General features: G+C 44.1%; 1 protein-coding gene across 4 annotated transcripts in view; it reads left to right on the top strand.

Annotated features, from left to right (window-relative positions):
- The window catches only part of LOC121277641 (zinc transporter ZIP9), a 58111-nt gene that overhangs the window by 13747 nt on the left and 17428 nt on the right, over positions 1–26936 (top strand). For 3 of the 4 annotated variants that reach the window (XM_041187232.1, XM_041187231.1, XM_041187229.1), the window contains exons 2-3: positions 20065–20173; positions 22555–22734. In XM_041187232.1, coding sequence (XP_041043166.1) covers positions 20065–20173; positions 22555–22734 — 289 coding nt within the window. The remainder of the gene's footprint in view (positions 1–20064; positions 20174–22554; positions 22735–26936) is intronic. The other variant, XM_041187233.1, reaches the window with a different exon arrangement.

Raw genomic sequence — 26936 nt, 5'->3', positions numbered from 1 at the left:
ATTAATGGGAGAAGTCCTACCTAGATTTAGCTCCATCCTGACACTAGCTGAAGTGGATGGCTGACTGGGTAGGTGTTGTGGACAAGGATGGTCCTGTCTCCCTTTCCCTGCTTCCATATATGTAGGAGCCCATCAATTGTTTGCACTTATTCTGAATCTTTGGCATTTGCTGTGAGAAGCTGTACATTTGACCTCATTGAAAACACAAAAGGTGCTTTGAAATTTGTGTCTGGACAAAGGCCACATCCCTGGTTATTGAGAGGGAGAGAGGCAACTCTGTTTATTAATTGACTGAATTCTGGCAAAACAAATACTGAGCCACTGTGTGAATGAAGTGTCATTACATCCTACGGGCTTTTCCCCATTGATATTAAGCCATCCCACAATTTGAATTAAAGAAAGGATTTGTATTTATCTGCATCTTACTGGTCTCCCCAGTGTCTCACAATGCTTTGCATACAACTAATTACTTCAACATAACTGTTATTGTACAGAAGCTATTTCTTGCCCTTGAAGATTTTAAAAACCAATAACATTATCGCTTGAAACTTCTCGAGTCCATTGCAAGCATTTCCAGCATCTGCAGTTTCTCCTTACAACCCAGGTACTGAATCCCTGCTCTCTGCATAGCTGCGCTTCACTGCCCCTTCCCATTGCTTGCATATCTTTGTCACCATTGCAATGGACAGATTTTAATCTAATTAAACCCTCATGGGGTGTGGGCTTCACTGGCTGGGCCAATATTTATTGCCCATCCCTAATTGCCCTTGAGAAGGTGGTGGTGAGCTGCCTTCTTGAACCGCTGCAGTCCATGTGGTGTAGGTACACCCACAGTGCTGTTAGGGAGGGAGTTCCAGGATTTTGACTCAGTGACAGTGAAGGAATGGCGATATATTTCCAAGTCAGGATGGTGAGTGGCTTGGAGGGGAATTTGCAGGTGGTGGTGTTCCTATGTGTCTGCTGCCCTTGTCCTTCTAAGTGGTTGAGGTTGCGAGTTTGGGAGGTGCTCTGTAGGAGCCTTGGTGAGTTGCAGCAGTTTGTCCTGGACAATGTTGAGCATCTTGAGTGTTGTGGGAGCTGCACTCACCCAGGCAAGTAGGGAATATTCCGTCACAATCCTGACTTGTGCCTTGTAGATGGTAGACAGGCTTTGGGGAGTCAGATGAGTTACTCTTCACAGGATTCCTAGCCTCTGACCTGCTCTTGTAGCCACATTATTTATATGGCTGATCCAATTCAGTTTCTGGTCTTTGGTATCCCCCAGGATTTTGACAGTTGGTATGTGTGATCAGTGATGGTAATGCTTTTGAATGTCAAGGGACAGTGGTTAGATTCTCTTTTGTTGGGGATGGTCATTGCCTGGCACTTGTGTGGCATGAATGTTACTTGCCTCTTGTCAGCCCAAGCCTGGATATTGTCCTGGCATTTGAACATGGACTGCTTCAGTATCTGAGGAGTCGCGAATGGTGCTGAACATTGTGCAATCATCAGCGAACATCCCCACTTCTGACCTTATGATGGAAGGAAGGTCATTGATAAAGCAGCTGAAGATGGTTGGACCTAGGACACTACCCTAAGGAACTCCTGTAGTGATGTCCTGGAGCTGAGATGATTCACCTCCAACAACCACAACCATCTTCCTTATGACTCCAACCAGTGGAGAGTTTTCCCCCGATTCCCATTGACTCCAATTTTGCTAGGGCTCCTTGATGCCACACTCGGTCAAATGCTGCCTAGATGGGTGTATAATAGAACAATCAGTCTGTACTATATAACAGTCAGTGTGCATTATAGAATAGTCAGTGTCTATGAAAAACAGTGTATTATAGCAACAGTGAATGTTTTTAGAGAGCATCAATGTTTATTATAAAAAAAGTGTCTATTATATATGACATCCTTATGTATTACAGAACCGTCAGTGCATATTATAGAACAATCAGTGTGTTTTATAGAGCAGTCAGCTCTTTTATAGAACACTCATTGTCTATTACAGGACAGTGCGTACTATAGGACAGTCAGTGCGTATTATAGGACAGTGCGTACAATAGGACAGTCAGTGCGTACAATAGGACGGTCTGTGTACTATAGGACAGTCTGTGCGTACTATAGGACAGTCTGTGCGTACTATAGGACAGTCTGTGCGTACTATAGGACAGTCTGTGCGTACTATAGGACAGTCTGTGCGTACTATAGGACAGTCTGTGCGTACTATAGGACAGTCTGTGCGTACTATAGGACAGTCTGTGCGTACTATAGGACAGTCTGTGCGTACTATAGGACAGTCTGTGCGTACTATAGGACAGTCTGTGCGTACTATAGGACAGTCTGTGCACTATAGGACAGTCTGTGCACTATAGGACAGTCTGTGCACTATAGGACAGTCTGTGCACTATAGGACAGTCTGTGCGTACTATAGGACAGTCTGTGCGTACTATAGGACAGTCTGTGCGTACTATAGGACAGTCTGTGCGTACTATAGGACAGTCTGCGCGTACTATAGGACAGTCTGCGCGTACTATAGGACAGTCTGCGCGTACTATAGGACAGTCTGCGCGTACTATAGGACAGTCAGTGCGTACTATAGGACAGTCAGTGCGTACTATAGGACAGTCAGTGCGTACTATAGGACAGTCAGTGCGTACTATAGGACAGTCAGTGCGTACTATAGGACAGTCAGTGCGTACTATAGGACAGTCAGTGCGTACTATAGGACAGTCAGTGCGTACTATAGGACAGTCAGTGCGTACTATAGGACAGTGTACACTAGGACAGTCAGCGCGTACACTAGGACAGTGTACACTAGGACAGTCAGCGCGTACACTAGGACAGTCAGCACGTACACTAGGACAGTCAGCGCGTACACTAGGACAGTCAGCGCGTACACTAGGACAGTCAGCGCGTATTATAGGACTGTGCGTACACTAGGACAGTCAGTGCGTACACTAGGACAGTCAGTGCGTACACTAGGACAGTCAGTGCGTACACTAGGACAGTCAGTGCGTACACTAGGACAGTCAGTGCGTACACTAGGACAGTCAGTGCGTACACTAGGACAGTCAGTGCGTACACTAGGACAGTCAGTGCGTACACTAGGACAGTCAGTGCGTACACTAGGACAGTCAGTGCGTACACTAGGACAGTCAGTGCGTACACTAGGACAGTCAGTGTGGACTATAGGACAGTCAGTGCGTATTTTAGGACAGTGTGTACTATAGGACAGTCAGTGTGTACTATAGGACAGTCAGTGTGTACTATAGGACAGTCAGTGTGTACTATAGGACAGTCAGTGTGTACTATAGGACAGTCAGTGCATATTGTAGGACAATGTGTACACTAGGACAGTCAGTGTGTACACTAGGACAGTCAGTGCATATTGTAGGACAATGTGTACACTAGGACAGTCAGTGCATACACTAGGACGGTCAGTGCGTACACTAGGACGGTCAGTGCGTACACTAGGACGGTCAGTGCGTACACTAGGACGGTCAGTGCGTACTGTAGGGCGGTCAGGGCGCACGGTAGGGCGGTCAGGGCGCACGGTAGGGCGGTCAGGGCGCACGGTAGGGCGGTCAGGGCACACGCGATCGGCGGGCCCGGGAGCAGACATTAATGGACCCCTGACCATGATTTCATGCTGGCTGCCAAATTAACAACCAGCCAGCGTAAAATACGCTCTGAGTAAGTCTCAGCCCTGCCAGCAGGGGCAGGAAGAGGGTGGGTGCCCTATCACCGCTGGTGCTAGTGAGCGCTTCCAGTGAGCTCCCTGAAGGCAGACAGCCGCCTCAGGGAGCTGCAGAGCTCCACAGAGTAAATGAAACAACGAAAATGCTGCAAAATATGTATATGCAGTACAGTCAAGCACCTGAGAGCATACCTCATGAAAAACCCGGCCACGGATATCCCTCTTTATTTTACTTCCCCCTGGAGATTTCATGCCGCCCTAGATCGAGGTTTCAGCAAAAATGAAAAGGCCGCCTGACCAATTGGCCAGCCCACCAATCACAAAAGTGGACAGGCCACGAGAAACCACTTTCAGTTGCCTCCTTAATGGGCTTAATTTTCCACTTAATTGTCGACGGGAACGCTCCCAGCTGCTGTGTGTGCCTGCCAAGCGAGTCATCGCACATGTGCACGATAACACCAGGGTGCCGGCCGGCAACATCTCGCGCTATTTCACATCTGGATGGTTCGGGCACACGCCCGCCCGTGGGACATAAGATTCTGGCCTCAGTGTCTATGAAAAACAATGTTTATTATAGCAACAGTCAGTGTTTTTAGAAAATAGTCATTATCTATTATGGAACAGTCAGTGTCTATTACAGAACAGTCAGTGTCTATTACAGAACAGTCAGTGTCTATTACAGAACAGTCAGTGTCTATTACAGAACAGTCAGTGTCTATTACAGAACAGTCAGTGTCTATTACAGAACAGTCAGTGTCTATTACAGAACAGTCAGTGTCTATTACAGAACAGTCAGTGTCTATTACAGAACAGTCAGTGTCTATTACAGAACAGTCAGTGTCTATTACAGAACAGTCAGTGTCTATTACAGAACAGTCAGTGTCTATTACAGAACAGTCAGTGTCTATTACAGAACAGTCAGTGTCTATTACAGAACAGTCAGTGTCTATTACAGAACACTCATTGTCTATTACAGAACACTCATTGTCTATTACAGAACACTCATTGTCTATTACAGAACACTCATTGTCTATTACAGAACAGTCAGTGTCTACTACAGAACAGTCAGTGTCTACTACAGAACAGTCAGTGTCTATTATAGAACACTCATTGTCTATTACAGAACAGTCAGTGTCTATGATGGAACACTCATTGTCTATTACAGAACAGTCAGTGTCTATGATGGAACGCTCATTGTCTATTACAGAACAGTCAGTGTCTATTATAGAACACTCATTGTCTATTACAGAACAGTCAGTGTCTATTATAGAACACTCATTGTCTATTACAGAACAGTCAGTGTCTATGATGGAACACTCATTGTCTATTACAGAACAGTCAGTGTCTATGATGGAACACTCATTGTCTATTACAGAACAGTCAGTGTCTATTATAGAACATTCATTGTCTATTACAGAATCGTCAGTGATTATTATAGAGCTGTTAATGTCTGTTATAGAACACTCATTGCCGATTACAGAACAGTCAGTGTCTATTATAGAACACTCATTGTCTATTACAGAACAGTCAGTGTCTATTATAGAACACTCATTGCCTATTACAGAACAGTCAGTGTCTATTATAGAACACTCATTGCCTATTACAGAACCGTCAGTATCTATTATAGAACACTCATTGCCTATTACAGAACGGTCAGTGTCTATGATGGAACACTCATTGTCTATTACAGAACAGTCAGTGTCTATGATGGAACACTCATTGTCTATTACAGAACAGTCAGTGTCTATTATAGAACATTCATTGTCTATTACAGAATCGTCAGTGTTTATTATAGAGCTGTTAATGTCTGTTATAGAACACTCATTGCCTATTACAGAACAGTCAGTGTCTATTATAGAACACTCATTGTCTATTACAGAACAGTCAGTGTCTATTATAGAACACTCTTTGCCTATTACAGAAGTCAGTGTCTATTATAGAACACTCATTGCCTATTACAGAACAGTCAGTGTCTGTGATGGAACACTCATTGTCTATTACAGAACAGTCAGTGTCTATGATGGAACGCTCATTGTCTATTACAGAACAGTCAGTGTCTATTATAGAACACTCATTGTCTATTACAGAATCGTCAGTGTTTATTATAGAGCTGTTAATGTCTATTATAGAACACTCATTGCCTATTACAGAACAGTCAGTGTCTATTATAGAACACTCATTGTCTATTACAGAACAGTCAGTGTCTATTATAGAACACTCATTGTCTATTACAGAACAGTCAGTGTCTATTATAGAACACTCATTGCCTATTACAGAACAGTCAGTGTCTATTATAGAACACTCATTGTCTATTACAGAACCGTCAGTGTTTATTATAGAACACTCATTGTGTATTACAGAACTGTGAGTGCATATTGTAGAACAGTCAGTACATATTATAGACAATCAATGTGTATTAACGAGCAATCAGTGTTTATTATAGATCAGTCAGTGTGCATTATAGAATAGTGTTTATTATAGAAGTCATTGTCTATTATATAACAGTCATTGTCTATTATATAACAGTCGTTGTCTATTTTAGAACAGTCAGTGTCTATTATAGAACTGCCAGTGTATATTATAGAACCTTCAGTGTGTATTACAGAAGTCAGTGTGTATTACAGAAGTCAGTGTGTATTACAGAAGTCAGTGTGTATTACAGAAGTCAGTGTGTATTACAGAAGTCAGTGTGTATTACAGAAGTCAGTGTGTATTACAGAAGTCCGTGTGTATTGCAGAACAGTCCGTGTGTATTGCAGAACAGTCGGCGCGTATTGTAGAAGAGTCGGCGCGTATTGTAGAAGAGTCGGCGCGTATTGTAGAAGAGTCGGCGCGTATTGTAGAAGAGTCGGCGCGCATTGTAGAAGAGTCGGCGCGCATTGTAGAAGAGTCGGCGCGCATTGTAGAAGAGTCGGCGCGCATTGTAGAAGAGTCGGCGCGCATTGTAGAAGAGTCGGCGCGCATTGTAGAAGAGTCGGCGCGCATTGTAGAAGTCAGTAACTATTGTAGATGAGTCAATGTGTATTATAGAACTTTCAGTGCGTATTACAGAAGTCAAAAGTGTATTATAGATCAGTCAGTAACTATTATAGATCCAACAGAGGGCGCTGGTGAAAAGTGACTGAAGCATTCTGGGAGAAGTCAGCGCATTCACCACGACTCAGGAGGGAATCGAGGAGAAGGACTCTTGCACTCAACATTTGAAAAAGGCGGCGGATCTTGAAGGCAGGTCAGTCGAAAAAGAGCGCGGAGATTGAAAATAAAAGGAGGGGAAGCTGAAGAGGAGGGGCCAGCCTGTGAGCGGCCCAGTGAAGGAGTGGAGCTTTGAGGTTTTGGTTCGAGAGGCTTCGGCGAGCAGAAGCTGAGGACGAGCTTGCTCCCAGTGGGATAGGGCCGGGTAAAGTCCTTTAAGTAAATTAGGAGTAGGTAATGGAGGCAGCAGTTGGGGCAGTCGAGTGCTCCGAATGCAGCATGTGGGAAGTCATGGACAGCACAATTGTCCCTGATGCCTACACCTGCAAAAGGTGCATCCAGCTGCAGCTCTGACAAACCGAGTTAGGGAACTGGAGCTGGAGCTGGATGAACTTCGGATCATACAGGAGGCAGAGGCAGTAATAGACAGGAGTTTCAGGGAGACAGTCACCCCTAAAAGTCAGGAGGCAGGCAGCTGGGTGAATGTCAGGAGAAGGAAGAGGAATAGACAGAAAGAGCAGAGCAGCCTGTGGCCATTCCCATCAACAATAGGTATAATGTTTTGGATACTGTTGGTGGGGCCGACCTACCAGGGACAAGTTGTAGTGATCGTGTCTCTGGCACTGAGGCTAGACCCTCAGCTCAGAAAGGAGGGAGGGAAAAGAGGAGAACAGTAGCGATAGGGGATTCGATAGGGGGACAGATAGGAGGTTCTGTGGGAGAGATCGAGAATCGCGGATGGTCTGTTGCCTCCCTGGTGTCAGAGTCTGCGATATCTCGGATCGAGTTCTCAGTATTCTCAGGAGGGAGGGTGAGCAGCCAGATGTCGTGGTCCATGTAGGGACCAATGACGTGGATAGGAAGGAGGAGGAGGTCCTGCAAAGAGAGTTTAGGGAGTTAGGCGCTAAGTTGAAGGACAGGACCTCCAGGGTTATGATCTCAGGAGTGCTACCCGTGCCACATACTAGTGAGGCTAGAAATAGGAGGGGAACCAGAGTGTTAGAGCAGATAGTGAGGTGGAGGAGGATAAAGGCCAAGCGAGGAATGCATGTATAGACAGAAATCAAGGGTCCGTACGTGATAGAAATGTTCTCAGGTGCATCTATTTCAATGCAAGGAGTATTGTCGGAAAGGCAGATGAGCTTAGGACGTGGATTGGCATGTGGGATTACGACATTATTGCTATTAGTGAGACTTGGTTGCAGGTGGGGCAGGACTGGCAGCTCAATGTTCCGGAGTTCCGTTGTTTCAGACGTGATAGAGGGGGAGGGATGAAAGTGGGAGGAGTGGCATTACTAGTCAGGGAAAATATCACAGCTGTGTGTAGATAGGACAGCCCAGAGGGCTCGTCTACAGGGGCCATATGGGTGGAGCTGAGGAACGGGAAAGGTGTGACCACACTAATAGGGTTGTATTATAGACCGCCCAATAGTCAGAGAGAATTGGAGGAGCAAATCTGTAGAGAGATAGCAGACCGATGTAAGAAACAGAAAGTTGTGATAGTAGGAGATTTTAACTTTCCACATACTGACTGGGATTCCCATACTGTAAAAGGGCTGGATGGCTTGAAGTTTGTCAAATGTGTTCAGGAAAGTTTTCTAAATCAATATATAAAGGTACCAAAGAGAGAGGATGCAATACTTGATCTCCTATTAGGGAACCAGACAGGTCAGGTGACAGAAGTATGTGTAGGCGAACATTTTGGGTCCATTGACCACAATGTCATTAGTTTTAAGCTAATTATGGATAAGTATAGGTCTGGTCCTCGAGTTGAGATTCTAAGTTGGAGAAAGGCCAATTTTGTGGAAATGAGAAAGGATCTAGGAAGAGTGGATTGGCATAAGTTGTTTTCTGGCAAGGATGTGTTCAGTAAATGGAAGGTATACAAAGGCGAAATTTTAAGAGTGCAGAGTTTGCATGTTCCTGACAGGATTAAAGGCAAAGTTAACAGGCATAGGGAACTTTGGTTTTCAAGGGATATTGGCGATCTGGTTAAGAAGAAGAGAGAGGTGTATAGCAGGTATAGGCAACAAGAAGCAAATGAGATACTTGTAGAGTATAGAAAATGTAAGAAAATACTAAAAAAGGGAATCAGGAATGCAAAAAGAAGACATGAGGTTGCTTTGGCAGATAATGTGAAGGTAAACCCGAAGGGTTTCTACAAGTATATTAAGGGTAAAAGGATAGTAAGGGACACAATTGGTCCCATTGAAGATCAGAGTGGTCATCTATGTGTGGAGCCTCATGAGATGGGGGAGATCTTAAACAGTTTTTTTGCATCAGTATTTACTCAGGAAACTGGCATAGTGTATAAGGAAGGAAGGGAAACAAGCAATAGTTTCATGGAACATATAGAGATTAAAGAGGAGGAGGTGCTTGCTGCCTCACAGCGAATAAAGGTAGATAAATCCCCCGGGCCCGACATGATATTCCCTCGGACCTTGAGGGAGACTAGTGTAGAAATTGCCAGGGCCCTGGCAGAAATATTTAAAATGTCCTTAGCCACGGGTGAGGTGCCGGAGGATTGGAGGGTAGCTGATGTTCCGTTGTTTAAAAAAGGCTCCAAAAGTAAACCAGGTAATTACAGGCCAGTGAGCCTGACGTCAGTAGTAGGTAAATTATTGGAAGGTGTTCTGAGAGATCAGATATATAATTATTTGGACAGCCAAGGGCTGATTAAGGATAGTCAGCATGGCTTTGTGCGTGGTAGGTCGTGTTTAACGAACCTTGTAGAGTTTTTCGAGGAGGTTACCAAGAAAGTAGATGAAGGAAAGGCTGTGGATGTTGTCTACATGGACTTTAGTAAGGCCTTTGACAAGGTCCCACATGGGAGGTTAGTTCAGAAGGTTCAGACACTTGGTATCCATGGAGAGGTTGTAAACTGGATTCAAAATTGGCTGTGTGGGAGAAGACAGAGAGTGGTAGTGGGTGATTGCTTCTCAGACTGGAGGTCTGTGACTAGTGGTGTGCCTCAGGGATCTGTGCTGAGACCATTGTTGTTTGTTGTCTATATCAATGATTTGGATGATAATGTGGTGAATTGGATCAGCAAGTTTGCTGATGACACTAAGATTGGAGGTGCTGTGGACAGCGAGGAAGGCTTTCAAAGCTTGCAGAGAGACCTGGACCAATTGGAAAAATGGGCCAGAAAATGGCAGATGGCGTTTAATGCGGAAAAGTGTGAGGTGTTACATTTTGGAAGGTCAAACCAAGGTAGGACATACACAGTAAATGGTAGGGCACTGAGGAGTGCGGAGGAACAAAGGGATCTGGGAGTTCAGATACATAGTTCCCTGAAAGTGGCGTCACAGGTAGACAAGGTTGTAAAGAAAGCTTTTGGCATACTGGCCTTCATAAATCAAAGTATTGAGTATAGGAGTTGGGATGTTATGGTGAGGTTGTATAAGACATTGGTGAGGCCAACTTTGGAGTATTGTGTGCAGTTCTGGTCGCCTAACTACAGGAAGGATATCAGTAAGATTGAGAGAGTGCAGAGAAGATTTACTAGGATGTTTCCGGGTCTTAAGGAGTTGAGTTACAGGGAAAGATTAAACAGGTTAGGACTTTATTCCTTGGAGCGTAGAAGAACGAGGGGAGATATGATTGAAGTTTACAAAATTATGAGGGGTATAGATAGAGTAAAACAAAAACAGAATTACCTGGAAAAACTCAGCAGGTCTGGCAGCATCGGCGGAGAAGAAAAGAGTTGACGTTTCGAGTCCTCATGACCCTTCGACAGTTCTGTCGAAGGGTCATGAGGACTCGAAACGTCAACTCTTTTCTTCTCCGCCGATGCTGCCAGACCTGCTGAGTTTTTCCAGGTAATTCTGTTTTTGTTTTGGATTTCCAGCATCCGCAGTTTTTTTGTTTTTATAGATAGAGTAAATGTGAGTAGGCTCTTTCCACTTAGATTAGGAGAAATAAACACGAGAGGACATGGCTTTAGGGTGAAAGGGGAAAGGTTTAGGGGGAACTTCTTCACTCAGAGTGGTGAGAGTGTGGAACAAGCTACCATCTGACGTGATAAATGCGGGCTCACTCTTAAGTTTTAAGAATAAATTAGATAGATAGTTGGATGGGAGAGGTCTGGAGGGTTATGGACTAGGTGCAGGTCAATGGGACTAGCGGAATAATATTTCGGCACAGACCAGAAGGGCCGAATAGCCTGCTTTCTGTGCTGTAGTGATCTATGGTTCTATTAGTCAGTGCATGTTATAGATCAGTCAGTGCCTCCTGTAGATCAGTCAGTGTATATTATAGAAGAGTCAGTGTCTATTGTAGATTGGTCAGTGTGTATTATAGAAGAGTCAGTGTCTATTGTAGATTAGTCAGTGTATGTTATAGATCAGTCAGTGTATGTTATAGATCAGTCAGTGTCTATTGTAGATTAGTCAGTGTGAATTATAGAAGAGTCAGTGTCTATTGTAGATTAGTCAGTGTATGTTATAGATCAGTTAGTGTCTCCTGTAGATCAGTCAGTGTGTATTATAGAAGAGTCAGTGTCTATTGTAGATTAGTCAGTGTGTATTATAGAACAGTCAGGCCTGAATTTTTCACCCTTTGGACACGCGCAATCGGCAAGCGCGAGAGCGGAAGGGAAATGGACCCTGACCATGATTGGCCCCCAACTGCGATTGGCCCCTGACCGTGATTTCACGCTGCCTGCCCAATTAACAGCCAGCCAGCGTGAAACATCCACTGAGAAAGGCTCAGCGCTTCCAGTGGGGCCTGGAAGAGGACAGTAAAATTCTGGAACAGTCAGTGTATATTATCGAACAGTCCCAGTCTATTATAGAAAAGTCAGTGTGTATTATAGAATATAGTGTATTATAGAAGCCATTGTCTATTATAGAACAGTCACTGTCTATAATAGAACAGTCAGTGTGTATCATAGAACTGTGAGTACATATTACAGAAGAGTCAGTGTGCATTGTGGAACAGTCATTGTCTATTATAGAACAGTCAGCGTGTATTATAGAATTGTGTGTATTATAGAAGTCATTGTCTATTATAGAACAGTCGGTGCGTGTTGTGGAACAGTCGGTGCGTGTTGTGGAACAGTCGGTGCGTGTTGCGGAACAGTCGGTGCGTGTTGCGGAACAGTCGGTGCGTGTTGCGGAACAGTCGGTGCGTGTTGCGGAACAGTCGGTGCGTGTTGCGGAACAGTCGGTGCGTGTTGCGGAACAGTCGGTGCGTGTTGCGGAACAGTCGGTGCGTGTTGCGGAACAGTCGGTGCGTGTTGCGGAACAGTCGGTGCGTGTTGCGGAACAGTCGGTGCGTGTTGCGGAACAGTCGGTGCGTGTTGCGGAACAGTCGGTGCGTGTTGCGGAACAGTCGGTGCGTGTTGCGGAACAGTCGGTGCGTGTTGCGGAACAGTCGGTGCGTGTTGCGGAACAGTCGGTGCGTGTTGCGGAACAGTCGGTGCGTGTTGCGGAACAGTCGGTGCGTGTTGCGGAACAGTCGGTGCGTGTTGCGGAACAGTCGGTGCGTGTTGCGGAACAGTCGGTGCGTGTTGCGGAACAGTCGGTGCATGTTGCGGAACAGTCAGAATGTATTATAGATCAGTCATTGTCTATTATAGGACGGTCAGTGTGTATTATAGAATAGTGTGTATTACAGAAGTCATTGTCTGTTATAGGACAGTCACTGTCTATTTTGGAACAGTCATTGTCTATTATGGAACAGTGTGTATTATAGAACAGTCATTGTCTATTATAGAATAGTCCATAAGACCATAAGACAAAGGAGCAGAAAATAAGCCATTCGGCCCATCGAGTCTGCTCTGCCATTCAATCATGGATGATAAGTTTCTCAATCTCATTCTCCTGCCTTCTCCCCGTAACCTTTGATAGTCCTATAATAGTCAGTGTGTATTATAGAATGGTGTGTATTGTAAAAGTCATTATCTATTATAGAGCAGTCACTAATATAGAACAGCCAGTGTACATTATAGAAGTCATTGTCTGTTATAGAATAGTCAGTGTGTATTATAGAATGGAGTGTATTATAGAAGTCATTATCCAGTATAGAGCAGTCACTGCCTATTATAGAACAGCCAGTGTACATTATAGAAGTCATTGTCTATTATAGAATAGTCATTGTCTATTATAGAATAATCATTGTGTATTATAGGACAGTCAGTGTGTATTATAGGACAGTCAGTGTGTATTATAGGACAGTCAGTGTGTATTATAGGACAGTCAGTGTGTATTATAGGACAGTCAGTGTGTATTATAGGACAGTCAGTGTGTATTGTAGGACAGTCAGTGTGTATTGTAGGACAGTTAGTTTGTGTTATGGAACAGTCAATTTGTATTATAGAACTGAGTGCTTATTATAAAACACTTAGTTTTATTATATATAACACTCAACATGTACTACAGAACCGTCAGTGTGTATTATAGAACAGTTTGTGTCTATTATAGAATAGTCACTGTGTATTATAGTCCAGTCAGTCTGCAGTGTAGAACAGTCAATGTCTTTTATAGTATGCATTATAGATCAGTCAGTGTGTTTTATAGAACAATCATTGTCTATTATAGAACAGTATTATAGAACAATGAGTGTCTATTTTGGAACAGTCATTGTCTATTATAGAATAGTCAATGTGTATTATCAAATAGTAAGTGTTTTTAAGAACAGTCAATGTCTATTATAGAACAGTCATTGTCTATTAAAATTTAATGAAAATATAATAATTTTCGTAATATTTTCCACTAATCAGATTGGATAATGAGGGGATACTTGAAAACTTAAATATAATATTGAGTTACTTTCCAGATAAGTGTCAAAGTGATTTGGAGATGCTATTGCAGTCACATAAAGCTATTTGTGGGAATAAGCTAGGGAGGACAAATTTAGCTACACATGATGTGAGTGTAGAAGATTCACTTCCAAGATGGCAACATCCTTATAGATTAAGTTCAGCAAAGTTATCACGAGTACAGAAAGGAATTGAATTCATGCTTCAAAATGATATCATTGAATCTAGTTGCAGTAACTGGAATTCACCTATTGTGATGGTACAGAACCTGGGTAGAACACAAAGACTATGTGTGGACTATCGAAAGGTGAATGTGGTGACAAAAGTGGATTGATATCCTATACCACGGTTGGAAGATTGTATTGAGAAAGTGGGACAATCAAAGTTTATCACAGAGATTGACTTGCTGAGAAGATATTGGCAAATACCGTTGTTGGAGAGGGCAAAGGAGATATCGGTTTTTTTGACACCAGATGGACTATATCAGTTTAAAGTCATGCCGTTTGGTATGGGAAATGCACCAGCAACATTTCAAAGACTGACAAACAAAGTAATTGCCGGACTGAGCAATTGTGCTGTTTATATTGATGACTTGATAGTTTTCAGTCCAACATTGGAGGAGCATTTACAACATCTGGAAGAATTATTTAATCGACTACAAGAGGCTAATTTGGTGAAGAACTTGGCTAAAAGTGAACTTTCAAAAGTACAAGTTACATATCTAAGCCATACCATTGGACATAGTAAGGTGGCTCCGAGAGATGTGAAAGTCAAAGCTATCATGGATTTCCCCATCCCTACAACAAAATGAGAAGTTTTGAGATTTCTCGGCATGAGTGGGTTTTACCGGAAATTTGTACCAAACTTTAGCAGTGTGGTTGCTCCATTGAATGAACTATTAAAAAAAAAGTTTCAATGGATACAGGAGTGCCAGAATCATTTGACTGTTTAAAAACTGTATTGACTATGATACCAGTTTTGGCAGCACCCAATTATGCCAAGCAATTTAAGTTGGCCATTAATGTGAGTGATTTAGGCATTGGGACAGTACTGGTGCAAGAAGATGAAACCGGAATTGAGAAACCAAATGGGTATTTTTCTTGAAAGTTGATTGTACAACATAGAAAATATCCCATGATCAAAAAGGAGACTCTGGGTCTGGTTTTAACATTGCAGCATTTCGAGGTTTATGTTACAAACAATTCACCAGAAACAATTGTTTATACAGACCACAATCCATTAAAACTTCTGGTCATATTTTGAGACCGAAGTGCAAGGCTCTTGAGATGGAGTTTATTACTGCAACCATTTAATCTACAGATTATACATGTTCCTGGATGAGAAAATTTAATTGCAGATGCTTTGTTGAGAGCTTAAAACTCAAAGGCAAATTGGACATTAAAAACCTGGACACTGGACTGAAATGGCCTCTATTGATACCAAGGGTCTGTATATATATTGTTATACTAATGCATGCACCTAGTAATGTAATAGTTTGGGTATATAGATAAGTATAGTAGGTAGTGTAAGATTGGTTAAGAAAATGAAACCTTTTTTTAAGTTGTGATGGTTCATTTTCTCATAAGGAGGGAGGTGTCATGAAACTATAATAATTTTCATAACATTTTTCTGGTTTACTATAAAGTAGGTTTATGGGGTATAAATAGTTGGGTCTATCTGTGTGTGCTTTAATTAGATTTGGAGCCAAATAGACTGCAGGCTTTGACTCATGAAAAGAAGCTAGGTGCTTGACATGCTAATGAGTAAACATGGATGCTGGCATAGCATGTACGATGTGAAGAGAACTTGCATTTTTAGATAGGTGAAGCAGGGTTTGGATTTCAAAGGGAGCTCAGTCTGTTTACAAATAGCCAGACAAGCAAGCTAAGGAATTTGTTTATTTTTTCCCGAGGGTTACTGACAATATACAGTGACAACATGAAAGTTTTATGTTAGAAGTGAGATACACTTTCAAAGACGTATGAAACAATAGAAGTTACATATTAAGAAGAGATAACCATATATAAAGGAGAATGAAGCTATGTGTCAGGAGAAGGCATTGTGAGATGAAACGTGTGAAATAGCCTTAATGAAGCCTCCAGTATTTTTGCATAAGTCTGCTGCCTACTGAAACTGAAACTGGAGGAGAAAGCCATTTGGAATTCCACTGTCCAGGGTATTGTGTTAATGTGCTGGATCTGTTTAAAATCTAAAATCCATTTTTGGACTATTGCGTTAAAGGGGGTGTAACTGGAATTCAGATTAATTGGGGATTTTAGGAGTTATGAGAGTGGTAATTTGTAGCCCTTGTATGTGCTTGAAATCTTTTCTTTTGTTAATAAGAAATCTAAAAGTCTTGGTGGACTTATTACTTCTGAATTCAGTGCATGCATCTCAAAATAAATACAAATTGCAAAAGCAATGTGAAAGAGCGATCAAGTTTCGCTCCTGGATTTGATCCACCTGACATACATCATCTGCCACGTCATAACAATAGAACAGTCAGCGCATATTATAGACCAGTCATTGTCTGTTATGGAACCGTCAGTGTCCAATTTAGAACTGTCACTTTCTATTATAGAACAGTCAGTACTTACTACAGAACTAAGATAAATGCAAAATGCTGCGAATGTTAAGAAATCTGATATAAAATCAGAAAATGCTGGAAAAACTCAGCAGGTCTGACAGCATCTGTGGAGAGAGAAACAGAGTTAACGTTTCAAGTCCATATGATTCTTCTTCAGAGCTAAAGAGAAGTATAAATGAGATGGAATTTAAACTGTTTAAGGAGGGTGGAGCAGGTGAAGCTGGATAGAAGGCCAGTGATAGGTGGGGGCTAGGGAGAGATTGACAAAGATATAGACACAAGACAAAGGGAGTGTTAATGGTAGTGCTGAAGACTAAAGGAGGTGCTGATAATGGCATAAAGGTAAGATAGCAGAATGTGGTAATAGCAGAACAAGGGTCTGCACTTTGTGAAAGAACAACATAGAACAAGTAACAGATAGCCCTTTCTGGGGAAGGGTGGGGGGAGGCAGCAGTTGAAAAGGGATTAAAAATGCCGATAAAAAGATGAATAAATATAAAAATAAGTGAATAAAGATTAGAAATATTTTTTTAAAAAGGGATTAAAAAGGGGTGAAGATGGAGGAGAGAGTTCATGGTCTGAAGTTGTTTAACTCAATGTTAAGTCCGGAAGGCTGTAAAGTGCCTAGTTGGAAGATGAGGTGCTGTTCCTCCAGTTTGCGTTGAGCTTCACTAGAACAATGCAGCAAGCCAAGGACTTGTGGGCATGAGAGCAGGGTGGTGTGTAGAAATGGCAAGTGACAGGGAGGTCTGGGTAATGCTTGCGGACAGACCAAAGGTGTTCTGTAAAGCGGTCACCCAGTCTGCGTTTGGTCTCTCCAATGTAGAGGAGACTGCAACAAAAACAGAAAATACTGGATAAATTCAGCAGGTCTAACAGCGTCTTGTGAGCAGAAAAAAAAACAGTTAACATTTCAAGTCTGTATGACTCTTCTTCAGAGCTAAAGAAAAGTAAAAATTTGACCAGTGATGCTGTGCTCCCGAAGGGCTCAGGTGCTGAAGGTGGACAAAGGATCAGATGCATCTAAAGTTTCAGGGCTGTGTCTCTATGATATGACCCTGATCACAGAGTGCAGGCGAGCTGCCTTCAGCCAGACAGGAGTCAGACATTCTCAGAGGCTGTGTGAAGATCTATGGGGTGTCCTCACTACATGTTGTCATCATCCTCCTGCGATCGAGCGACTATTAGGGCCTCCACTGCGTCTCCATGACAGGAGCATTCTCACAGAGGGTATTCACGCTGTCATCAGCCAGACTGGAGTCAAATCTTCACAGATACAATGTGAGGATCTAAGGTTTCTCCTCACTGCATGTTGTCATCATCATCCTCCACAAATCTAGCAGCTATGAGGGCCTCCCGAGTGTGTCTGCCTCGTCTGGCCAGTGCGAGGGCCTCATTGCCGTCATCACGCCTCAGAGGACCTTCCTCCCCCTCATCCCCATCAGCATCCTCCTCATCGGAGGAGACCTCCAGCTCCTCTCCCCGTTGCAGCGCCAGGTTGTAAAGGGCGCAGCAGACGACCACGATGTGTGACACCCTCTGGGGGCTGTATTGCAGGGATCCATCAGACTGGTCCAGACACCAGAACCTCATCTTCAGCATCCCAATGAGCTGCTCCACCAAGTTACGAGCTGCACCATGAGCCTGATTATAGCGTCGCTCTGCTGCAGTCTGAGGCCACCACACGTGTGTCATCAGCCACGGCCTCTGTGGGAAGCCCTTGTCGCCGAGGAGCCAACCCTGCAGCCTCTGTGGACCCTGGAAGACTCCATGGATCTGTGACCGACTGAGGATGTAGGAGCCGTGGACACTCCCTGGAAACCGTGCACACACCTGCAGGATGTGTTTGTGGTGGTCACACACCAGCTGCACATTCAGCGAATGGAAGCCCTTGTGGTTGATGTAGTCCACACGGAGATGTGAGTGCTGTGTGAGTGCAGTCGATGGCACCCTGCACCTGTGGGAAACCCAAGATCTGGGCGAATCCAATCGCTCTTGCATCCTGGCTGTTCTGGTCCCGGGTGAAATGCACAAAGCTGTGTGTCCTTGTGAAGATGGCATCCATGACCTCATGGATGTATTTGTGGGTGGAGGCTTGTGATATCCCACAGGGGTCACCTGTGGAGCCCAGGAAGGAGCCACTCGCATAGAAATTGAGCACTACTGTCAATTTCACAGCCACTGGCAGGTGGGTGCCCTCCATGGCCCCATGGCACCAAATCCTGCAGCAGGTGGCAGATGTGACTGACCAGTTCCCTAGACATGTGCAGTCTTCAGCAACACTGGTTCTCAGTCATCTGAAGGAATGAAAGGCAGCGACTATAGACCCTGGGTGTCGCTAAGTGCTGACCAGTGACAGCTCGCTGTGGCTCTTTGGCAGTATGTGTGGGAGCCCCAACCACCCCTTCTTCCTGAAGTTGCTGCTGCTGCCTCTGTGCAACCAGGAGCCTCAGTCACTCTCTCCTCCGTCATCTTCAATGGCCAGAGATTATTGCGCTGCTTGGCTGCCCGAAACTCCACCAATTCCACCCCACTCCACCTCACCGATTGGTGGCAGCTTCACCCACTGGACTGCCTGCTGTGCTCTCAGCTCAGACACAGACATTCTCCTAACCTGCACTGCAAAGCTGCCCTGTTAGCTTGAACCATGGGGGAGACTGGTCCAAACCGGGATGCGGAGATTGCAAGGGGCTGTGAGCACCTCCAGCAGTGACTGCTCCATGACAGCTTTAGTGAGGTGATTGTACAATGTGTGCAGTCGTCCAGTTGTTCTGCCTTCCACTAAAATGCTCATGAATTTCCAGACTGTGCCGGTGGGGGGAAGATGGGGAGGGGGGAGCTCTGGAGCATTTGGTGGCACTTTGATGCCTCTGCATTGCTTGAGTAGGCTGGTAATCTAGGAGCCCGACTTCAACAATATCAATGTGGCTGCGCCTGAACTGTCTCAGTTGCAGAGGAATGGTCACTTTATACAGGTTTCCCGAATGCGTGGCCACTTCCCTCACCCACCCTGACCCCCACCCCCCAAATGCTTGTGCGCTATATTCAACGGCAGGGCTGCCCTTAACCCCGACCCCCCCGATGCCCCTGAAGCTTGAAGTCCAACAGGTGACCCTGGTGAGAGCTGCACAATGTTACTGTGTACTCACCTCCGAGTTCCCCTCAAAGCACAACCACCAAGTGCACACCTTTCATGTGGTGTTGTGAAACGTGTCGGTGTGTTTTCCCGCTGACGTGGACGGAGGATCCAGCAAGGTGGGGGGTAGGATTCTGGCGGGCTGGCCTGATAATGATATGCTGATATATCACAATGAGGTTCCTGATGTCCGATGGTGGGAAATGCGGCCAGTCATCGGCAGGCTGAGTGACCGATCGTGAACTGGCTTGACACCATCGTGAAACCTGTCGCACCATATTGTCCGCTCACACTATGGATCATGCCCGACGACAGTGGGCACGGAAAATCCGCCCTTAGTGTTTATTATATATAACACTCAGCATGTGCATTATGGAACACTCAGTGTGCATTATGGAACACTCAGTGTGCATTATGGAACACTCAGTGTACATTATGGAACACTCAGTGTACATTATGGAACACTCAGTGTACATTATGGAACACTCAGTGTGCATTATGGAACACTCAGTGTGCATTATGGAACACTCAGTGTGCATTATGGAACACTCAGTGTACATTATGGAACACTCAGTGTACATTATGGAACACTCAGTGTGCATTATGGAACACTCAGTGTACATTATTATAGAACAGTCAGTCTATACTGGACTAAATCTGTAATCACGTTGCCTTATTCTGCTCTTTCTCTTTGACTGCTTTAGGAGAAGCTGAAGTTTGTGACAGTGCTGGGAGCAGGATTACTCTGCGGGACAGCTCTGGCCATCATTATTCCTGAGGGAATCGAGCTGCTGCTGGGTGATCTCATGGCAGGTGTGTGCCCACTTATACTCACTCACCATTTAACCTGCATATACATAGATCATTAACCATAGTCCATGTGGGACCTTAGGCATCTCTCTCTGTTAGCTTAAGGGGCACCAGTCTGCATGGGGCAAGGCAAGGAGACAGTCCTTCATAAACTACCACAGCCAGTACGGGGATTGAACCCACACCATTGGCCTCATTCTGCACCACACTCTAGCCATCTGGCCAACTTAGCAAACTGACCCTCATATACATAAAGGTGAAAGTGGGCATTTACATGGAATGGGTAAACTGTAGAAGGCTGTAGGGATTCATATAAACTGATCTTTACAAGTGGGTCCACAAATTGAAAAGGCTGTAAAAGTAAATGGCTATGGGATCTTAGTCCTCAAAAGGCTCCCCCTCTCCCCTCCTCCACCCCTTCTCCTTTCTCCTCTCCCCTTCTCCTCCCACCCTTCCCCATCCCCCCTCCCTCTCCCTCTAACTTCCAGGGAATATAGGCCCTGTCGTCTCAATCTCTCCTCATCAACAATTCCCTCATCCCAGCAATCAGTCAAGTGAACCTTCAGTGCACTCTCTCTAGGGCAAATATGTCTTTCCTTATCTAAGGAAAGCTAACATACCATTTGCCTTCCTCATTGCTTGCTGTACCTGCTTGTTAACTTTCAATGATTCAGGTCCAAAGATCCCCAGATCCCTTTTCATCCTTTCTACTTAACTTCGTATCGTCTACACACTTGGATGTGTTGTACTGAGTTCCCTAATCTAAGTCATTAATATAGACTGTAAATAGCTGAGGCCCATGTACTGATCTTTGTGGTACCCTGCTAATTACAGTCTGCAACCCAAAAATGTCTATTTCCACTCTGTTTTCAGTCCATTAACCAATCCTCAATCCATGCTAATATATTACCCCCAAACTGTTGAACACTAACTTTGCGTCGTAACCTTTTGTGTGGCACCTGATCAAATGCTTTTTGAAAATCCAAAAACATAATATACACTGGTCCCCTTTTCTACATCCTTCCAGTTACACCCTCAAAAATCTAACAGCTTTGTCAAACATGATTTTGCTTTCATACATCCATGATGACTCTGCTAATCATATTATGATTTTCTAAATGCCCTGTTACCACATCCCTAATAATAGATTCTAGCATTTTCCCTGTGTGACTGGAATCTAAAAACTTTTGGAAGGTCAAAGTCAATGCAGTCTCTACCTCTGCAGCTACCTCAGGATGTGGGTTGTCAGATCCCAGGAAATTGACGCCATTTAGTTCCATTAATTTCCACAGTAAGCTTTTTTTATTTCCAATGATTTCTTTAAGTTTGTCATTCTCTCTAGACTCTTAGCCCTCCATTATTTCCAGAATGTTTTTTTGGATCTTCTAAAAGTATTTGTGATCTGCCATTTCCTTATTCCCCATTATAATTTTACTTGTCTCTGCCTCTAATGGACTGCATTTACTTTCATTCATCCCTTCTTATTTACATACCAATAGACATGCTTACCAGACATCCTACGCCCTGTATGAAAGCCACTGTGCCAGTTGGTGCTGAACTGATGGCAATTTGCTGCTGTTGGGCTCAGACCTATGGAGACCTGACCTCAGATTCCCTCAGACTTGTAGCAACTTTTGACAGCAGACAATGAGGGATTTGTACCCAAATCCAGAGGTTAAAGGCCATTGCATGAACCACTGTATCTAACTTCTCTGATGAACCTGTTCTTATATCCTGTTGATCGATGAGATACAGTAATTCTTCTGGTTCAGATGGGACAACCTTGTTTTTCTAACTGACCTGGTTAAAAAGAGAGAAAATAAGAAAGACTTGCATTTATATAGCACCTTTCACAACCACCTGACCTTCCAAATCACTTTACAGCCAATGGTGTACTTTTGAACCATTGTCACTGTTATAAAGGCGGAAACGCTCCAATGGGGAGATTGTAGCCCAGGATATATTAGAGTTGCGTAGCCTTCTGGACAGTGGCCAGACCCTACAAACTGGACTGTCTAGGACAAAATTGGATGTCTGACTAACCTAGGATATATCCTCCCAGCAAACAGCTGATAATTTTGCCACATTTAACTGTTTCCAACTCCTCCTTAATTAGATTTATACAGTTGAATATTTCAGATTATCCCCTCCAGGTTAGTTAATTAAATATCTGTGATTCTGTGCCTCCTCCTACTGTTTAAAGGAGGGGCCTGGTTGACGGGTTATGATCCTGACCCATCAAGAAGGGAATAGTCAATAAAGTGTGGAGGATGGGCTGGGAGTTGGGGAGAGGGTTGGGGTGGAGGGGTCTTTGGAAAAAACAAAAAAAATATTTTTTCACTTTGAAAATGTGTTTTGGAAAACCATTCTGTCTGAAATTACAGATCAGCGCAGGAATATATCACAGAGTCAAGTTCTCATGGAAATCCAGGTGTCTGATGGAAAACAGGCTGGCACAAAACAGTTTGCACCCCCTCATTTCATCATTGGCATCTCCCTTGTCATGGGCTTCCTTCTGATGTTCATTGTTGATCAGGTCGGCAACTGCATTGCATGGCAAGGAGGTAATATTCAACTGCCTGACTAAAGTAATTTACATAATATGAAAAAAATATACTCCTTTCTCTCCATTGTTTGGAAAGTGGCAAGCCCAGCATTTACTGCCCATCCCTTAATCCCCTTGAGAAGGTGGTGGTCAACTGCCTTCTTGAACCGCTGCAGTCCATGTGGTGAAGAAACAGGAGCAGGAGTAGGCCATTCAGCCACTCGAGCCTACTGTACCAGATCATGGCTAATCTTCTATCTCAAAGCCATTTTCCCGCACTATCCGCACATTCCTTCATATCTTTAATAACTAAAAATCTACCAATCTCTGTCTTGAACATACTCATAACTGAACCTCCACGGCCCTCTGGGGTAGACAATTCCAAAGATTCACCACTCTCTGTGTGAAGAAATTCCTCCTCATCTCAGTCCTGAGTGGCCTCCTTCTTATTCTGAAACTGTGTCCCTGGTTCTATACTCTCTCAGTCAGGGGAAACACCCTTCCTGCGCCCACCCTGACGAGCCCTGTAAGTATGTTTCAATAAGATCACCTCTCATTCTTCTAAACTTTAGAGAATTCAGGCCCAGCCTCCTCAATCCCTCCTCACAAGACAATTCCGCCATCCAAGGAATCGGTCTGGTGAACCTTCATTGTACTCCCTCTATGGCAAATATACACTTCCTAAGATAAGGAGACCAAAACTGTACACAATACTCTAGGTGCAGTCTTACCAAGGCTCTATACAATGCAAGACCTCTTCATTCCTATACTCAAATCCTCCCATAGTTCTGTATGCCAGGACAGCAGTATTGTCACTGAACTGGTAATCCAGAGACCCAGGGCATTACCCAAGCATTACTCCGGGGCCCTAGGTTCGAATCCCACAATGGCAGATGGTGGAATTTGAATTCAATAAGTATCTGGAATTCAAAACCTAATGATTACCATGAAACCATTGTTGATTATGGTAAAAACCCATCTGGTTCACTAATGTCCTTCAGGGAAGGAAATCAGCTGTCCTTACCTGGGTCTGACCTACATGTGACTCCAGACCTACAGCAATGTGGTTGACTCTTAAAAATGCCCCTTGAGCAGGGGCAATTAGGGATGGGCAATAAATGCTGGACTAGCCAGCGATGCCCACATCCCACGAACGAATTTAAAAAAAATGTAACTCAGGGATTTTGACCCAATAACGATGAAGGGACAACAATATGTTTCCACGTCAGGGTGCTGTGTGAAGGGTGGTGTCCCTTCAACATAGCAGCATTTAAGATTACAAATCGCTCAAACATGTGATTTTGCTTTGAACTTGAAGAGCAGCAAATGACCAGCTGACCTTGACCTTTTACCTGAGGTGGAGGTCCACATGCTCAGGAGTTAAATTCAGTGGATCTTTCAGAGTGGACATATAGATCTCATTGTACACAGTCTTCAAATATTCAACATCTTGGGATAGAAACATAGACAAATTTATGGCACAGGAAGAGGCCATTAGATCGATCGGCCCATAGCATTTCCACTTTGGGGGTATTCGGGAAATTGGATGCAACTTGCATTTGACATTGCACTGTTCGTGTTACAGTGCAAGATTCTGCTAAAATGCATTTGTAATATCTCAAATCTTGCAATCGGGCACTGTAATAAAATGTAATCATTGCTATTTTTTCTTTCCATTTAATTATGTTGCTTGATGTATTCGAGAGTGGTTAGCTAGTGCAGTTCTTTTAATAGAGCTGAAAATGGGTTTACCACACAAAAAAATAAACATTTTTCATGTGTCCAGTTCTTTACTTGTGTGTTATCCACTGAACCATTGAATTGTTTCATTGGCTAGTCAGCTTCTTTTAATTAAATATTTTCTAATATGTAAAGACTTTTAAAACATCCCTATTAGTGCCTGTGTGCCTAAGAAAATAAGCTGAATTTGAAAGCCTTCCTGGATGGACACAATTGGAGGAAACTGGCTTTCCTCATTTCGAGCTGGGGTGTGTGGCCAGTTTTATTGACAGGGCCAACTTCAGCCAAATTGGTTTCTAAATCAGCCTTAAATATCATAGAAACTCAACTTATACTTGGCTTAACTTACACTTAAGCTTCTTGCAATCTTGTGCACTGGTACAGCAGTTTTCACTCTGATTGAACTGATAGCACCCGCACCAACTGGCAGCAACTCTGCCCCCTTGATTTTATTCCTCCATCTGCCATGCAGAACAGTATTGAAAAAGCCCACATTGTAGGTGGGACCTGTCAGATTGGAGTCTTAACAGACCCTTCAAAGAGGCACTAGAGCCAAAGAGCTTTAAGAGCGTGGGTTATGGTGAAGCTGGAGGTCTCCATGAAGCCTGTATTTGTACCATCCATTTTTAGATATGATTTAATACAGGTTGGTTTTTCTAATAACTTACTATTGTTGATCCCCTTTAACTGGATTGCTGGGCACCAGAAACAAGTCACAACCACTAAAATCAGCTCACTGTACCTCAGTGAGGTAAATGGAAGACAGCTAGGAAATTGAAACAGGGTTGGTACGTACGATTAGGATACTGCTCGTGTGGAGGCTGAACACTCTGAAGAAGAGTCATACGGGCCCGAAACGTTAACTCTTTTTTTCTCTCCAGAGATGCTGTTAAACCTGCTGAGTTTTTCCAGCATTTTCTGTTTTTGTTTCAGATTTCTAGCATCCGCAGTATTTTGTTTTTATACCAGCACAGACTGGTTGGGCTGAATGGCCTGTTTTGATGTTAAAATTCCTGTTCCATTCTGGGGAGATAAATGGCAGCCTTGTCAGTGTTGCTAAGTACAAATACAAAAATGAATAAATGAAATCTTATAGGTGCCCTCGGCCATGTTTGATCCTGAGTGAGCCATGTCTCAGTATTTTGTGTCTCTTCATCCTTCCCTGCCCCCAGCCAGCTTCATGGCTAGGTCATTGAAACCTAGCACTTGCTAGGCTTACAATGTGCTCTTTGTACTTTGCTACTGCTTTTGGGAGTGGGGTGGGAGCTTGTGTGATTGGGTGACAGACAAGTTTTTGCTGGTGAACAGAGACTCCTTTGTTCTGCAAATGGGCTTTGGTTCTGATAAGCAGACTCCCTCTACTTCTGAAAGTGTTTCATGGCCCTTGTCCCAAAAATAGTGCTCTTGAAAGTCCCAAAACAAAAAAAAAACTTCTGCCAGACTTGGCACATCCTCCAATCTTCAAGCACCCAACATGATTTGAAGTGATTGGAAAGATTTTTTTCGAAGTGAACAAAATAGAAAAGAATGAAAAGGGGCTTTAAAGCAACGTGAACAGCTTAGAGGAGAACCAGGGTATATAGAGGACAGTTGGGTTCTAACTCAGGGGGAGATCCATTACACCAGACAGCACCAGGGTGGAATCATAGCGGATAGGAAAAGGGACGTTTTACCCACTGGCTGCACTGGCGGGTTTTTGCACTGTATCATCCCAATCCCGTCTCAGTAATCATGCATTCCCGGGAAACACGCCATTTCGCTGGCGAGCGGCCTCCGATGCGCCCGTCACACTGTCACCTCACCGCTTCCTCACACCGGGACCCATATTTAAAGTGCAGCCGCGTGCACACCTCTCAGTGCTTCCAGCCCAGGAATGCTGCACAGGAAACATGGTCCCGAGAGGAAAGAAGACTGCAGCCCCCCACCCCGATTCAGTGATACGTCCCTGGAATGTCTTTTGGACGCAGTGTCAGCCTGCCACGATGTCTTCTACCCCAGCTCTGGGAGAAGGCCAGCAAGCATGGTCACCAATCCTGCATGGGAGGCAGTGACAGTGGTGGTCAGCACCTACGGCCTGCAAAAGAGGACAGCCACCCAGTGCAGGAAGAGGATGAATGGTCTCCTCTGTCCTGCCAGGATAAGTCACTCTCCTCAGCACTCAACTCACACACACCCCCACTCACCAGCCCACCACACATCCACAGGGATCTCACACCTCAGGAGAAAATATCACTAACTCTCACACACACCCTCACATCTCCATCAGGCTCATACCCTCTGGAGCTCACGTCCTCATCCTGTCCATGGCTCCATTCACCACACAAACATTCCAAGCGGTGCCATGTGACCTGTTCACACTCTCTCCATCTGTTTTCATGCAGGAGAAGCTGGCTGACAGCAGCAGGGAGAGGTCCCAGACCAGGGGGTGGAATGGCCCACACTAGGTCCATCCCCCTCACATTGAGGAGTGTGCCATCGCGC

Source organism: Carcharodon carcharias, chromosome 5 (assembly GCF_017639515.1).
Source record: "Carcharodon carcharias isolate sCarCar2 chromosome 5, sCarCar2.pri, whole genome shotgun sequence".
Taxonomy (NCBI): Eukaryota; Metazoa; Chordata; class Chondrichthyes; order Lamniformes; family Lamnidae; genus Carcharodon; species Carcharodon carcharias.
The sequence above is the reverse complement of the archived record's forward strand: the minus strand, read 5'-3'. Positions and strand labels throughout refer to the sequence as shown.